This window comes from Emiliania huxleyi (assembly GCF_000372725.1).
Source record: "Emiliania huxleyi CCMP1516 unplaced genomic scaffold EMIHUscaffold_263, whole genome shotgun sequence".
Taxonomy (NCBI): Eukaryota; Haptophyta; order Isochrysidales; family Noelaerhabdaceae; genus Emiliania; species Emiliania huxleyi.
Genome location: NW_005200063.1, coordinates 61,173 through 74,638, shown reverse-complemented (window position 1 = coordinate 74,638; position 13,466 = coordinate 61,173). Strand labels below are relative to the sequence as shown.

The following is a 13,466-nucleotide window of genomic DNA, read 5'->3' as shown; positions in this document are numbered from 1 at the left end:
AACCCGCCGCCCGCTGCAACCACCTCCCCCAGCCTCCCCGGCCCCAACACCTACACCCGCGCCGCCTCGACCGCGGCCCGTCCCACCTCCAACTAGATCGTGCGGGACCGTGACCTCAGCCGGGACGGAGGGCGAGTGTGGCCGGGCGGGTGCGGGTGCGGGTGGCGGTGGCCGCGTGGTGCTGTGCCTCCGTCTCCCGCTCCCTTCCCTTGTGCGAGATGGTGTAGTACGGAGTCACGTCGTTGCGGTGCACGGCAGCGACCCCGGACGGAGTCCACCCCACCCCGCGCTCGTAGTACCACACCTCGTCCCCCGCCTCGTACACCTCGTCTCCCGCCTCGTGCGAGGCACCGGCACCGCCCGCACCCGCTGGCGGAGGCACGGGCGGAGGCGGAGGCGGCGCTGGTGCTGGTGCTGGTGCTGCGGCGGCCGGCGGCGGTGGTGCAGCCGGCGGCGGGGCGGCGAAGGGCGGCGGGGCGGCGAAGGGCGGCGGGGCGGCGAAGGGCGGCGGTGGCGGAGCCGATGCGGGAGGCGGTGCAGCGGCGAAGGGCTGCGGCGGCGGCACAGCTGGCGGTGGCGGGGCGTAGGGCGGCGGAGGCGGCGGTGCGGCTGCGGCCGGGGTGTAGGGAGGCGGCGGCCCGGTGGGCGGGGCGGAGGGGGGCGGCGGCGGCTTCGGCGGCGCGGCCGGTGCGGATGGCGCGGGCGGCGGCGAGGGGAGGGGCGGCGCGAGGAGAGAGGCTGGGAGCGGCCTCCAGTCGACCGGCACGCAGGGCGGGGAGCGGAGGGCGCGCGAGAGCGCCAAGGAGAGCCTGAGTGGGGCGGGCCGCGGGCGGTCGGGAGGCGGCGAGGCGCGGTCTCGCCGGCGGGCGGGCGAATGCGGGGCTGCGGCGGGGCGGGGCGGGCGGGCTGAGCTCACTGCTGCGACCGCTTGTGCGCGCTCTGCTGCCGCTGCGCGAGATCTGGAGCGAGCGGCGCAAACTGGCGGAGCGAGTCCAGCACGACGGCCGAGGCGTGGTATGCCTGTGCCACCTTTGGCGCGTCCACGATCGTCCAGCGCTGGCTCGGGTTCGGGATTGACACCTCTGGCTTGTCGGCGGAGCGTGCGCGGTTGGACAGGTCGATGGCAAACTCTCGGATCGTCTCCTGCGGGTGCTTCGCCGCGCGCTGCGCCTCGAGCTGCGTGCGCTCCTGCTCGAGCGAGTCCATCAGCGAGGAGACGTACACGAGGTCCGCCGGACGGAGGCGCGAGCGTAGCTGCAGCGCGATGTTCATCGCAAAGACGCGCAGGTAGTGCGCGACGATCGGCTTGGCAGCCTGCAGCTCGCGCGAGCGATCGAGGTAGACGCGCATCGGCTCGAGGGCCGGTGGCGGCTGCTGAGACGCCATGCGAGAGGACCGACCGTGCACGGTGGCGGAGCGTGCACCGTGGCCTAGGCCAGGAGTCGGCTGTCGGCCCGAGGCGCGCCAGGGTCGGGAAGAAATCGCGGCGGTTGTGCGTGCCTAAGTTCGGCACCTCTCCGACAATCCTCGAGCTTTCGAGGTCTCGCCTCCTGGCGGGGGGGGGCGGGGCGATACATGACGCGCACGCTTCGGTCGAGTGCGCGGCTCGCGACCCTGCTGCCGCCGCCGCAGCACCGGCCGAAGCGCGGACGCGACGTTCTGACGCTGCTGCTCTCGTCGGAGGGCCACGAGCTCCTCGCAGACCTTCTGCTGCCGCAGCTCCTAACGCATCCAGAGTCGCTCGGCTGTTTAAGGATGGCATGCAGGCGGCTCTGCGCCTTTGTCGCGGCGCAGGGCGCGCTCTGGGGGCGGCTCTGCAGTGGCCTCAAGCTCACAACTGTGGCCCGCTCCGCGCTCGCGGGCCTATCGCCGCACCTGCGCTACGCGCGCAGCCGCAACGCGAGCTTCGAGGCGCGCTACCTGCTGCTCGAGGCTCGGAGGGAGGGAGTGCGGCCTCTCCGACGCGGCACGCACACCGACTTCCCAACCTTTTTCCACGTCGCCGAGCTGCGAGCCGGCCCGAGCCATCGGAGCACGCGCGAATGGTACGACCGTGTTCTGGCGGCGGTCGAAGCTGGGGCCGACGTGACGACCAGCGACAGGGACGCACAAAACTTGCTGCATCTGGCCGCCACGTTTGGCGACGACGCGACGGCCCGGCTGCTGGTCGCGGCTGGGGCAGACGTCTTTGCGAGAGACCGGTTCGGCCGCGACTCTTTCTCCAAGGCGGGAGGACGCCAGGCGCTCCAGGACGGCTCTGCGGTCGCAGCCTTCCTGCACCGCGCTACCCTCGCCGCGAGCCTGCCGCGCGGGCCCGAGGACCAACTTGCGGGCTGAGCTTGCGCCGCCGATTCGCGCGCGTTCCCTGTCCTCGCCCAGTCGATGTGTGTGTGCGTGCGTGGTGTCAATGAACCTTCCGTCAGTTGCTCAGAGTTCGCGACCGCGTTATTACTCGTATTTCCTAAAAATATCTTTTCATACCGTACCCACACCTCTCCCACGGTATGTACTTGAGCCAGCCGCACGTAAGGTCTCATATAAGAGTGGAAACGGGGGAGCGACAGAGCCGTCAGCCGAGAGCGCGAGACGGGGTCCTCTAGGGTGTAGGGACCAGCACTTAACCACTTTAGGCGCGTGCGCGTGATAACTGATATCTCGATTCTCGTTTATCTCTTCTAGTTCTGGTTCTGATACGGATAGCGGCGCCGCGGGAGAAGAGTTACGGCCGCGCTGCCGCCTGCCTCTCCTCGCGCCACTCGAGAATGAGCCGGCGAAGGAGGTGGTTGGGGAAGAGCGTGGCCGACTCGAGTGGCGTGCCGCCTTGGGGCTCGTCTGCCGCCTCTGCAGCCAACGCTGTATCGCCGACCGCTCGTACGTGTGACCGTCCGCAGCGATCACCGGGTCCTCCATCAGCTCCTGCGTGATGGGGCAAAGCAAGTGGTCGGGCGCCTCCTCCTCCGCCGCCTCCGCCTCCGCCTCCGCCTCCTCCCCCTCCTCCTTAGCCTCCTCACACTCGCCTCCCAGCGTAGTGTCCAGCGCCGCCGCGTCGCGCGCCGCCGCCGTCGCCGCGTCGCCGCCGACAGCTTCGTCGGCGGCGTCGCCCGCGGGCTCAACGGCATCGCCCGCGACCACCACGTTGTCGGCAGCCGCTGCGGACGAACTCCCATGATTGGGGGGCGCTGGGGGCGTCTTCTTTCCCTTCCTCTTCTTGTTGGCCTTCTTCGCCTGCTTGCTCACCTTGGCACTCACCACGGCAGCCTCCTCTGCTGCAATCTCGGCCAAAAGGGCGGCGCCTCGTTGTGCCGCCTCCGCCTCCATGTGCTCCTCGATCACGCGGACGCACTCATCGCCGTATCCTTCATACATCGGCTTCTTTGCAAGCTCTATCGCGGTCTCGCCGTCCACACTCCGGATCTCTGGATCCGCCCCGGCCCGCAGCAGGCGCAGCACGATCGAGGAGCAAGCATCAGTTCTTTGGCTGTCGGGATCATCAGTCGGGTGGCAATCCTTAACGACCGCCATCAGTGCCGTATCGCCAGCACAGTCCTGCAGGTCGGGCTGCGCGCCGGCCGCTAGCAGCGTGTCCACGACGGCCAGATGCCGGCGAGCCATCATCAGCGCGGTTCTTTGGTAGCGTCTCGTTTGATAGTTGACGTCCGCGCCGCGACGCAGCAGCAGCTCAACCACCTCCGCGTGGCCCTGCTCTGCGGCAAACATGAGCGCCGTGAGGCCACTGCCGTTCTTTGCCACTCGGTTCGCATCCGCGCCGTGCTGCAGCATTATGTCGACCACCCGCCCCTGGCCGTCGTCGGCGGCGAGCATCAGCATCGTCCCATCTTTCACCCGTCCCACATCGAAGGTGATTTCAGGCGCGTCGATCTCCCCGCCGCCGTCGAGCCACGCCAGCACCGCTTCCTCATCGCGTAGCCATGTCCGGATCCTGTCGGCTTCCTTTTGTTCCGCCTCCTCACGCGCCTGCCTCTCGGCATGCGCCTTCTCGGCGAGCGCCTTGTCGTGTGCTGCCCTCGCCTCTGACAGCTCCCTGAGGTGGGCCCGGATGGCCTCGACGCACGCAACGTTCCCCCTATCCCTCGCCAGCTGCAGTGCGGTCTTGCCGTCCAGGCCTCGCAGGCTCATGTCTGCGCCGGCCTGCAGCAGGCGGCTCACGATGGTAGGGTGGCCGTAGTAGGCGGCGAGCGCGAGGGCTGCATACCCGTTACCGTACTCCGCTGGCTGGTCTTCCGGGAGGTCGGCATCGAGATCGACAAGGTTGACGCAGGCACCGCGCCGAAGCAGAAGCTCCACGACGCGCCCGTGTCCGTGCTGCGCGGCGACCATCAGGGCGGTCTGGTCGTTCTCCTCCCTGCCATCGATCGAAGCGCCGCAATCCAGCAGCTCGTCAACAGTCCGCTCATGTCCTCCGGTCGCGGCGCTGGTCAGCAAGGTGCAGCCGGAGCAGTCCCATGGGACGGAGCGCACAAAAGCCTTGGCGTCATCATGACAAAGCAGCAGAGCACGCACCACGGCCGTGTGACCATGGGTCACGGCGCGCTGCAGCGCGATCTCACCGCCGCGGCACTGGACGCAAGGGTCCGCCCTGCCCCGCAGCAGTGCATTGACGACCTCCTCGTGGCCCTCCTCGGCGGCGGCAACGAGCGCGGTATCGCCATCATCGTCCCGGTGATTTGGAAATGCGCCATGCTGCAGCAGCCTGCGGACCAGCCGCCCGTCCCCGTCAGTGGCTGCTAAACGCAGCGCGGTTTGGCCGAAGTCATTTGCTGGCTTGTTGACGTCGTCGCAGTGCTGCAGCAGCAGGTCGGCCAGTGGCTCCTGGCCTTCCGCGGCGGCCGCCAGCAGCAGCTTCAAAACGCAGGCTCCGCGGTCAGCCACGCCGGTGTTACTTAGCCACTCCCGCACCACCTGCTCGTCGCCCCGCTCCGCAGCTGCGACGACCTCGTTGGGAGCCGTGGCGATCGGCGTCATGCCCACTGCGTTGTTGCGCGTCACGGCGCCCCCCGGGGCGGGCGCGTGCCGCGTCGGCCGTCCCCGTCGCCCGTCGCCGGCAGAATTTATCTTTTTCTAGCTTAGAAGACGACGAGTGTCAGAGGAGTGTGTGGACCGCTGGCGCGCGCACACTTCTCACTTGACTAGTCACTTGTAGTGGAATCCGAAACCGGGTTTGTTTCCATCCACACGGGCACACAGCGCACGCTCTAGCCCCCACACACTGCTGCCCGGACGCGTTGAATCGATCACACATTGGCTACACCACCCATCGATCTCGGCGCTGCCTCGCGACTTACCGCGGGCAATAACAGATAACGCCGAGGAGGGCGATATCCGCCCTCCTCCCTCTCCCACATGCTCTTCGCACTCGGAGAGCCCGGCCAGGCCTGCACCTCCCCTCAAGCCGGGTGGGGCTGCGGAGGCTGCTACTTTCGGGCCGCCTCTCGGAAGCTCGGCGGCAGCCACTTGTTGGCACCCGACGCGTCTTCGGCCGCCACCGACACGCCGCCCTTCGCATCGCTGGCAGCGGTGGGCGAGGGTCGCGCCGGCGCCGCCGACACCGCCGGGCCGCCAGTTGCGGCCGCAGCCTCAGCTCCGTGTGGCCGGTGCGGCATCCACGAGGCTCGCCGGGCCGCCCCGTCCGCCCGGGCCTGGGAGGCGAGGCTGGGCGGCGAGTTTGGCGCCAGCTGCCTCGCGGGCACGGCCGGGCCGCCCTCCGTGGACGCCACCACCGCCGCAGCCGGCGTCGGCGCCGCTGTCGCTGCCGGTGTGGCAGCCTGTGTGGTAACCTGTGTGGCTGCCGGTGTGGCTGCCGGCGCCACGTGCCCGTCCGCCCGCCGCTCGAGAAGGAGGTACTTGCGCTTTGCTTCGCCGGCCGGCGGCGCGCTGCCGGGCCGGCCGCGGGAGCGCTGCAGCATCTGCGCGTGCGCCAGCCGCTGCCCCTCCTCAAACTCGACGTGCGACGGCCGCGGCGCGGCAAGACCACGTGCGCCGACGCACGTCGAGTTCGGTATCCATTGCTCCGCGGCGGCCCGGCCGCCGCCCGCCGCCACGTTGGTGGCGGCGCGGCTGCAGCAGCTCATGCCGAGGTGGCGCAGCAGCCAGGCGGTCGCGAGGACGGGGAGGAGGAGAGCCGTGAACGCCACGCGCACCAGCCACGCCGCGCATGTCGCGACGAGGTTTACCGCGCCATCCAGCACGCGTGAGGCACCCACGAGAGCGAGGCCAAAGCGGCCTGCAGCAAAGCGCAGCGCCGCCAGCGGTTGCGCCACGACCTCGAGCTCTCGCCGCTGCCCCTGCATGAGGACGGGTCGGCACTGCAACGTGCGCGGCGGCGGTCGGAGGTGCGACGCGCAAGGCATCGAGAAGGGCGTGCGCAGCTGGTAGGATTGGACTGGGACAAGGGCCTGTGCCGAGAGGAGAGCGCATGTCAACATGGGGGCTCTGTCGAGGCTCTGCTGCCGGTGCTTGCTTGAAGGCGCAAGTAAAAGAATTGCGCGCGATTTAAGAGGAGGGGACGTGCGCTCTTCGGCGGTGGTGATCTGATCACCCGAATGCCACGTTCGGATCGCTCATCATCGCAAACCCCGTCAGCAGTCCGCCCTCGGGTTCTCTCTCTCTCTCTCTCTCTCTCTCTCTCTCTCTCTCTCTCTCTCTCTCTCTCTCTCTCTCTCTCTCTCTCTCTCTCTCTCTACATACTTGAAACGTAAAAGAATTCGAACGCGCGGGCTGTGAGTCAGCCCAGCGCCAGCCGCCCCGGGGCTCCGGTCGTCCACAGCCTCAAATGGACGATCAGAGCGGCGACACGCTGCCACCTCTCCTCCTCGCGTGCCGCACCTGCGCGCTGCCCGCGCTGCGGCTGCTCCTCGAGACTGCCGCCTCGCCCGACCGGCTGTGCGACCAGCATGGGCTCGGCGCGGCTCACCACCTGAGCCTCGCCGAGGCGGAGCCGGGCGACAAGGCGGCCGCGCTGCGGCTGCTGCGGCACGCGAAGCTTGACCTCGACGCACCTTCGCCGTCGGGCCTCCTGCCGGTCCACCTCGCCGCGCGGACCGGCGACCTCGCCTTCCTCTCGCGGCTGCTTCTGGTTTCGCGCAGCAGCGGAGCGCGCGACGACGCGGGCCGGTCGGCGCTGCATCACGTGGCGCTGGGAAACTCGCCTCGCGAGGCGGCCGTCGTCCCGCACCGGGTCGCCACAGACGGCTCCGTCGCGCCGCTCGACGCAGAGGAGCTCCGCTGCCTCCACCTGCCTCCACCGCCGCCCGAGGAGGAGCAGCTGGCGGTGGCGCAGCTGCTGGTGCGCTTCGCGGCGCTCGACGCGCGCGACGTCGACTCAGACCGCCGCACCGCCGCCGCGGTGGCGTCGTCGCTAGGCCTGCCTCTCACGCCCCTCTGCCTCTCTCCCTCCTCTGCCTCTCTCTCCTTTTGCGCCTCAGCCGCTCAGCCTCTCTCCCCCTCGTCCTCCCTCCTCTCTCCCTCTCTCTTCTCCTGCCTCTCTCTGCCTCTCTCCACTGCCTCTCCTCTCCCCTGCAGAGGGGCGCGGCGCGGCGCTGGCACTGGTGGCGGCCCTCTCACCGCCTCCCGTCTCACCGCCTCCCGCCCCGCCTCCCGCCCCGCCTCCGGCCCCGCTAGGCGCCGAGGAGCTCGCTTCGTGGCTCAGGGGCGCAGAGGCCGCCGCCGAGCAGAGGGCAAACACGCGCTGCGGCCGCCGCCGCCTGATGCCGGCCCTGCTGTGCACGGCCATCGGCGGAGCGCACGTGCTGTACGCCTGCGGCCTGCGCGCCGCTGCCGCACCAGGGGCGGGCCCCGCCCCTCTGCACGGCCCCGCCCCTCCCCTCACCGCCGCCTGGAGGCTGGCTCTGCCGGCGGGCCTGCTGCTGCTCGTCGCCCTCTCCGGCGCCACCGCCTCGTGCTCAGACCCAGGCTACCTCCCGACGACACACGGCTGCCTGCCCGCCGCGCCTCCGCCCGCCGCCTCTCCGCCCGCCACGCCGCCTGCCGCCTCCCCGCCTGCCGCCTCCCCTGTGGCCGCAAGCGCCGCGACGGCGATGCTCGGCGGTGCTGTCGCGAGGCACTGCCACGCTTGCGCGCAGCCGAGGCCGCTGCGGGCGAAGCACTGCCGCGCGTGCGGCCGCTGCGTCTGCGACTTTGACCACCACTGCCCGTGGATCAACAACTGCGTCGGCGCGCGGAATCGCGCCTCCTTCTACCTCTTCATCTCCCTCCTCCTCGCCGACGCGGCAGCCGTCGCCGCGCTCTCCGCCGACGCCCTCCTCGAACCTTCTCCGCACCCGGCGCCGGACAGAGGCGACGGGCGGCCGACGACGCTGCTGTGGCTCGCGCTGGCGGTGGCGGCGCCCGCCTGCCTTCTGCTCGCTCGCTTCTGGCTCCACAGGACGCGGAACGCCCTCGCCAACCTCACCACAAACGAGCGGCTCAACCGGCGCCGCTACGCGCACTTCCGATCCCCAAACGGCGCGCTGGTCAATCCATTCGACCGAGGCGCCGCGCGCAACTGCATCGCCTTTCTGTGCCCGGCCAAGCCGCGGACTGCGAGCCTCCTTTCTGCCGCGTAGCGCTGGCGGCCGGCCCCGCTCCACTGTGAGATCTCCGAACAGCTAGTAACGCAAGAGCATCTCGTCTGACCCGCGAGCCTGGCGTGCGGGCGCCGGCGCTCACACGTATACGCCTCGGAGCCGGGCCTCGCACGTCGCACAGCTCAGGGCGCACAGGGGGGAGCACTGCCAGTGGCCCACTGCTGAGCACTGAGCAGCTCACAGTCACACACGGGGTGTCACAGGTGTGTGTGGATCTCTCTTCGCCCCAGCCCCCAAGCGCCCAGCCCCGCCTGATGTCGTGTCACGCGTGGTGTTCGATGCAAATTGTAAAGTTACGTGGGCGACCACAGCACATCGTGAAAAATCAGAAATGTCCAAGGCACATACGGATACGGCTTATAGGGCGCGCGGCAGCGGGGCAGGGCAAAGGAGCCTCTCTCAAAGTGTGTGTTAGAGGCCAATCCAGCCGCGAGTTGACGCCGCCTCGCCCCTCTGCACCACCTCCCTCGCGGCGACGTCTCACGCAGCCGAACGTCTCACGCAGCCGTCTCACGCCGCCACTGGCTCGCCAGTCGTGGGCGAGAGCTCGATGCAAGATCCGCCGAGCGCCTCGATCTCGGCGCGGGCGGAGGAGGTGAAGGCGTGCGCGCGAACCTTCAGGTTCTTGACGGTCAGCTTGTCCGCGGCGCCCACCACCTTGTTGAGCTTCCGCTTGGACTTTGAGACGGCACGCGCCGCCAGCAGGGCCGCATAGTCAACCTCGGCGCCGTCGTCGAGCTGGTTGAGGGCGGAGACCTTGATGATCTCGTACTCGGTCTTCGTGTGCCCGGGGCCGGTGGGCCGGCCCACGAACTTGGGGAGACTGCGAGGGCGGAGCGGGGAGCGGGGCTCGGCTTTTGGGCACAGCAGGGGCGCGACAAGGGGGCGGCGGGGCTCGCCGGCGGTAGAGCGGGATCTGGCCGCCCTCAAAGCCGGGGCGGGTGGAGTGGCCGCTGCGCGACTTTTGGCCACGGGTGCCGAAGCCGCACGTCGCGCCCTGCCCCGCCGAAATGCCGCGACCCTTGCGCGCCGCGCGGTGCTGCGGGGGGCGGCGGCAGCGCGGGTCAAGGGCGCAGGCCGGAGGGCGGACTGGGGGCGGAGGGCGGGTGGCGCGGCCGCGGGCGCTTCGGGAGGGGTGGCCCCGGGGCGGGTCCTCACCGCCGAGCCAGGCGACTTTGAGAGCGAGCCCAGGTCGAGCCCCTCGAGCGCGGGCGCCTCGGAGCCGCGCGTCTTCCAGTCGAAGACGCGCATCGCGAGGTCGGCGCGCGAGCACGCGGCGGCGGGCGCCGTCGCCCGCGCCACCGAGCCGAGCAGGCCCTCTGCGCTGACGAACAGCGCGGCAGCAACAGCCAAGCGCAGCAGCATGGAGGCAAGCGAAGCTCGCGGAGAGCTCCAGGCGAAGTTTTTTTTCCCTAACCGCCCTCGACTACGACCGGACGCGCCCTGCCGCTGCCTCCGCCGTAGCCGAGCGATCGGCCAGCGCCTCTGCCGCCAGCGCCATCGCCGTCGGCCGTACCGTCGAGCAAGGCATCGCCGTCAAGTGCGCTGCCTCGCCTCGCGCGGCCGGCTCCCTTCGGGCCAGCGCGCGAGACGCCTGCGCCGGCCTCGACTGCGAGCGGACGTGCTCTACCACCTCCGCCGTAGCCGAGCGATCGGCCAGCGCCTCTGCCGCCGGCGCCATCACCATCGGCTGTACCGTCGAGGGCGTCGCCGTCGCTACCGTCGAGGACTCGAGTCTCGCCTTCGTCTTCGAGCGTGATGGCTCGCCTCGCACCGCCGGCGCTTCACATTGTTCACGCGCTGGCACCTCTTCGTGGATCGTGCTCGACCAGGTCGAGGCCTCCATTTTCCGCTTCTCGTTGCGTGCAGATCTGCGAGCGCCACATGGGGCTGCCAATTCCATGCCGAGGGCCACCCCAGCACAGTCATGGGGCAAAGGGGTCCGCACCTTCGGCTCTGCCCCTCTGTGGTCCACGGAGCCGCTCCTCGCCCGAGACAAGGGCGCGCCGCATGGGGCTGCCAATTCCATGATGGTATCTCCGGTGAGATCCAGGGCCACCCCAGCGCAGACATGGGGCAAAGGGGTCCACACCTTCGGCTCAGCGCCGCGCCTCGCCTCCGTCAAGGGCGACCACGGCCTGCGCCCTCGTGCCCGCGCCGCCTCCGGCCTGCGCCCCAGCGCCCGCGCCTTCTCTCTCTCCGGCCGGCGCCCTCGCGCCCGAGCCGCCTCCGGCCTGCGCCCCAGCGCCCGCGCCTTCTCTCTCTCCGGCTCCGCGCCGCGCCTCGCCTCCGTCAATCGCGACCTCAAGCCGTCCTCTTTCTTCTCGCTGCGCGACTCGATCATGAACATCTCGCACGAGTAGAACCTCTCGCTTCCCCTCGGGGTAGCCCAGTCTGATCGGGGTGGGATGCCCCACGTCCGCGTATCCGTATGCTTCCCAGGCGCGGCAGACTTTGCATGCTCTCCCATCTCCACATCTTCTCAGGTCATACCGACCTGGGGGGGGGCGTTGGAATGCGGAGATAGTAACTACTCTCTGTGGTGCCCCCTTGGCACCTTGCTCATGTCCCGCGTGACCCTCTGTCTCACAATGAGTTTCTTCCCTCGATTGTGTCACGCGGGGTTGCTTTCTGTGCAGCTTTTGTGCGCGGCTCGCGCCCTGCTTCGTGTACCGTACATCTTTGTACGACCCTAAACGCGAGACCCCGGCTGCCCCTTCGAGGCTACACGCCGGTGCCACTCTCGCGTTTCGAACGCATGCTCTCTCTGGGCAGGCCGGATCTGCTGCGGGGTGGTGCAGTCGTCCTACCAGTGCCTACGATGCGGCGCCGGAACGATTAGCGCCCCCGCCTCCGCCACGAGGTCGACCGTCGCCGACCAGCCGTGCAACAGCCTCCTCGGGAGCGACGCCCCCGACCAAGAGGCTGCCCGCCTCCCGTCCGACCAACCCAACATGGCTCGATCGGGATTGGAGCCGCGCGCGCGACCACCCACCCCCCTCGCCGCGCCGACTGGAGACCAATTGTACCCACAACCGGCGGGCGACGCACAGCCACCGCCGTCGGCACCGCCGTCGCCGCCCGAGCCTGCCTCCCCCGCTGGAGATGCCGGCCGGCGCCACGCCGCCCTCCCCGGCCACGCCGCGGCCACCATGCATGCGGCCGGGACCGCGTCCCCGACGACGCCGAGCAATGCCCGGAGTGCCAATGGCCCCTAGACAAGACCTACGATGGGCCCGAGTACTGCCTTTACCGCCTCTGCCTGAGTGTACCGCCTCGTGGGATCGCTTGTCATGTGAGAGAGTGCGTTGTGTTCTTGTTTTGTATCCGCTTTCTCCTTCTGAGCAATGCCGAGTTCTTTTTTATGGTTAGGAAGCTTGCTTAAAAAAAATGATCACGCGGCCTTCGGCCGTCCTTGCAAGCTCTCTCGGTCGGCGGCGCGCCTTTTGCCATGCTGAGTGAAGATGTTGTTGTTGTCGAGCCACAGCCAAGCAGCGACCAGCAGCAGACCCTCCCGAGTAGACGTTCCTCGGGTTGGGCGCCTCTCTGGTCGTCATCCTTTTCCAACCAAGTAGCTCAGCGAGAGGAATAGACAGAGGCGTTGAAGGAACGCAGAATGGGCTCATACACGCATGCTCCTTTACGACCGCTCGGCACCGTTGTGGCATGCCTCACTCCGTGCCTGCCAGTGTGCGTGGGTCGTTTCGTTCTCTCCCATCCCGCGCTGCTTCTCTCTCCCGCCGGCCGCTCTGTCTTGAGCGCTTGACCGGGCGGGCTGAGGCTTTCCCAAATAAAATGTTTGTGCAAAAATCACGCCTCAAGCGATGTCCGAGCTGCACATCGCACGCCCAACAAGAAGCTGTGACGACTGTCGGGCTGCACTGGGGGCGGTGTGCGAGGGTAGGCGGCCTCTCCAACTCTGCGACCTGCGTGGGACTAGTTGGGAGTCACTGCGTCCTGCCGATGAGCTGAAGCGTGAAGGCGGAGGCGCGTGCGGTGCTTGCGGATCTTCGGCTGCAAAGCAGTCTTGCGGACGCCTTTGGCTGCAAAGGCCAAAGCAGTCGTCACGCCGCGCCAATTGGTGCGCTCGCGCTCTCGGCATCGACGGGATCGCCTTGCTGCGCCTTTGCAGAGCTACATCCAAGGACAAGGTGCCGCAGCGGGGCGTGAGAGTGCGGACTGCGAGCGGACTGCTAAAAGCGTCGAGCTAAAAGCACCAATCGGCCCTTTTTGAGGTCACATCGGGCTAGCCATCGGGGCCCTTCGATTCGCTGCACGGGCGGCTGGTGGTGTGTGTGTGTGTGTGTGTGTGTGTGGACGCTCAGCTCTACCTTAAGCTCCTGAGGGGCGCGTGGTTGTAACCACGTAGTATGACTATAGCCCACCACAGACACCCTACCTGTGCTCCTCACGTGTGCACACTCCCTCACCCTCTCCTCTCTCCTCTCTCTCTCTCTCTCTCTCTCTCCTCTCTCCTCCTTGTCTGCTGTCTGCCTGACTCAGGCACTAATTCTGCCGATGCGTGATTGTGTGTGGGCTGCTCCGAGGGGGCCCCTGTGCGATCCGATGGGTAGGGAGTCTGTGCCCGGGCGGTGTCCGGTGCGGAGTCTCTCTCTGATCCCACCTGTGGTGTTGGGTGTGAGGTTGTGGCGGCTTCGATCCCAAGGGGGGGAGCTGATCCCACTCAGTAACCAACTCTCAGGGGCAGAGTAGGTGGGCGAGCCTCGAGCGCGCTCATCTCGATCGTCAAGGCGTCGCTACGCGCGGTCTTCCGCGGGGGGAGCTTCGTCGACGGGTGCGGGATCGCGGCGCAGTCTGTGCCGTGGCGATGCCTCCGGCTGTTTGCGGCGGGCGGCTTGCTGC

General features: G+C 68.9%; 5 protein-coding genes across 5 annotated transcripts; 2 read left to right on the top strand and 3 right to left on the bottom strand.

Annotated features, from left to right (window-relative positions):
* Positions 1–912: 912 nt before the first annotated feature.
* On the bottom strand, positions 913–1,386 carry EMIHUDRAFT_238182 (hypothetical protein; the record flags this gene model as incomplete). The annotated part of the gene is made up of 1 exon (XM_005777266.1): positions 913–1,386. The coding sequence occupies one exon, from the start codon at positions 1,384–1,386 to the stop codon at positions 913–915; it is 474 nt and encodes a 157-aa protein (XP_005777323.1).
* Positions 1,387–1,575: 189 nt separating this feature from the next.
* On the top strand, positions 1,576–2,337 carry EMIHUDRAFT_238181 (hypothetical protein; the record flags this gene model as incomplete). Its single annotated transcript, XM_005777265.1, has 1 exon — positions 1,576–2,337. One exon carries the CDS (start codon positions 1,576–1,578, stop codon positions 2,335–2,337), a length of 762 nt encoding a protein of 253 aa, XP_005777322.1.
* Positions 2,338–5,432: 3,095 nt separating this feature from the next.
* Positions 5,433–6,308, bottom strand: EMIHUDRAFT_238179 (hypothetical protein; the record flags this gene model as incomplete). Its single annotated transcript, XM_005777264.1, has 2 exons — positions 5,433–5,657; positions 6,159–6,308. The coding sequence occupies 2 exons, from the start codon at positions 6,306–6,308 to the stop codon at positions 5,433–5,435; spliced, it is 375 nt and encodes a 124-aa protein (XP_005777321.1).
* A 482-nt stretch (positions 6,309–6,790) lies between these two features.
* EMIHUDRAFT_238178 (hypothetical protein) lies at positions 6,791–8,582 on the top strand (the record flags this gene model as incomplete). The annotated part of the gene is made up of 4 exons (XM_005777263.1): positions 6,791–7,363; positions 7,647–7,768; positions 7,859–7,915; positions 8,078–8,582. 4 exons carry the CDS (start codon positions 6,791–6,793, stop codon positions 8,580–8,582), a joined length of 1,257 nt encoding a protein of 418 aa, XP_005777320.1.
* A 324-nt stretch (positions 8,583–8,906) lies between these two features.
* Positions 8,907–9,965, bottom strand: EMIHUDRAFT_457670 (hypothetical protein). The gene is made up of 3 exons (XM_005777262.1): positions 9,762–9,965; positions 9,503–9,642; positions 8,907–9,426 (listed from the first exon to the last, which is right to left on the bottom strand). The coding sequence occupies exons 1-3, from the start codon at positions 9,852–9,854 to the stop codon at positions 9,114–9,116; spliced, it is 546 nt and encodes a 181-aa protein (XP_005777319.1). The 5' UTR covers positions 9,855–9,965; the 3' UTR covers positions 8,907–9,113.
* Between the last annotated feature and the right edge of the window lie 3,501 nt (positions 9,966–13,466).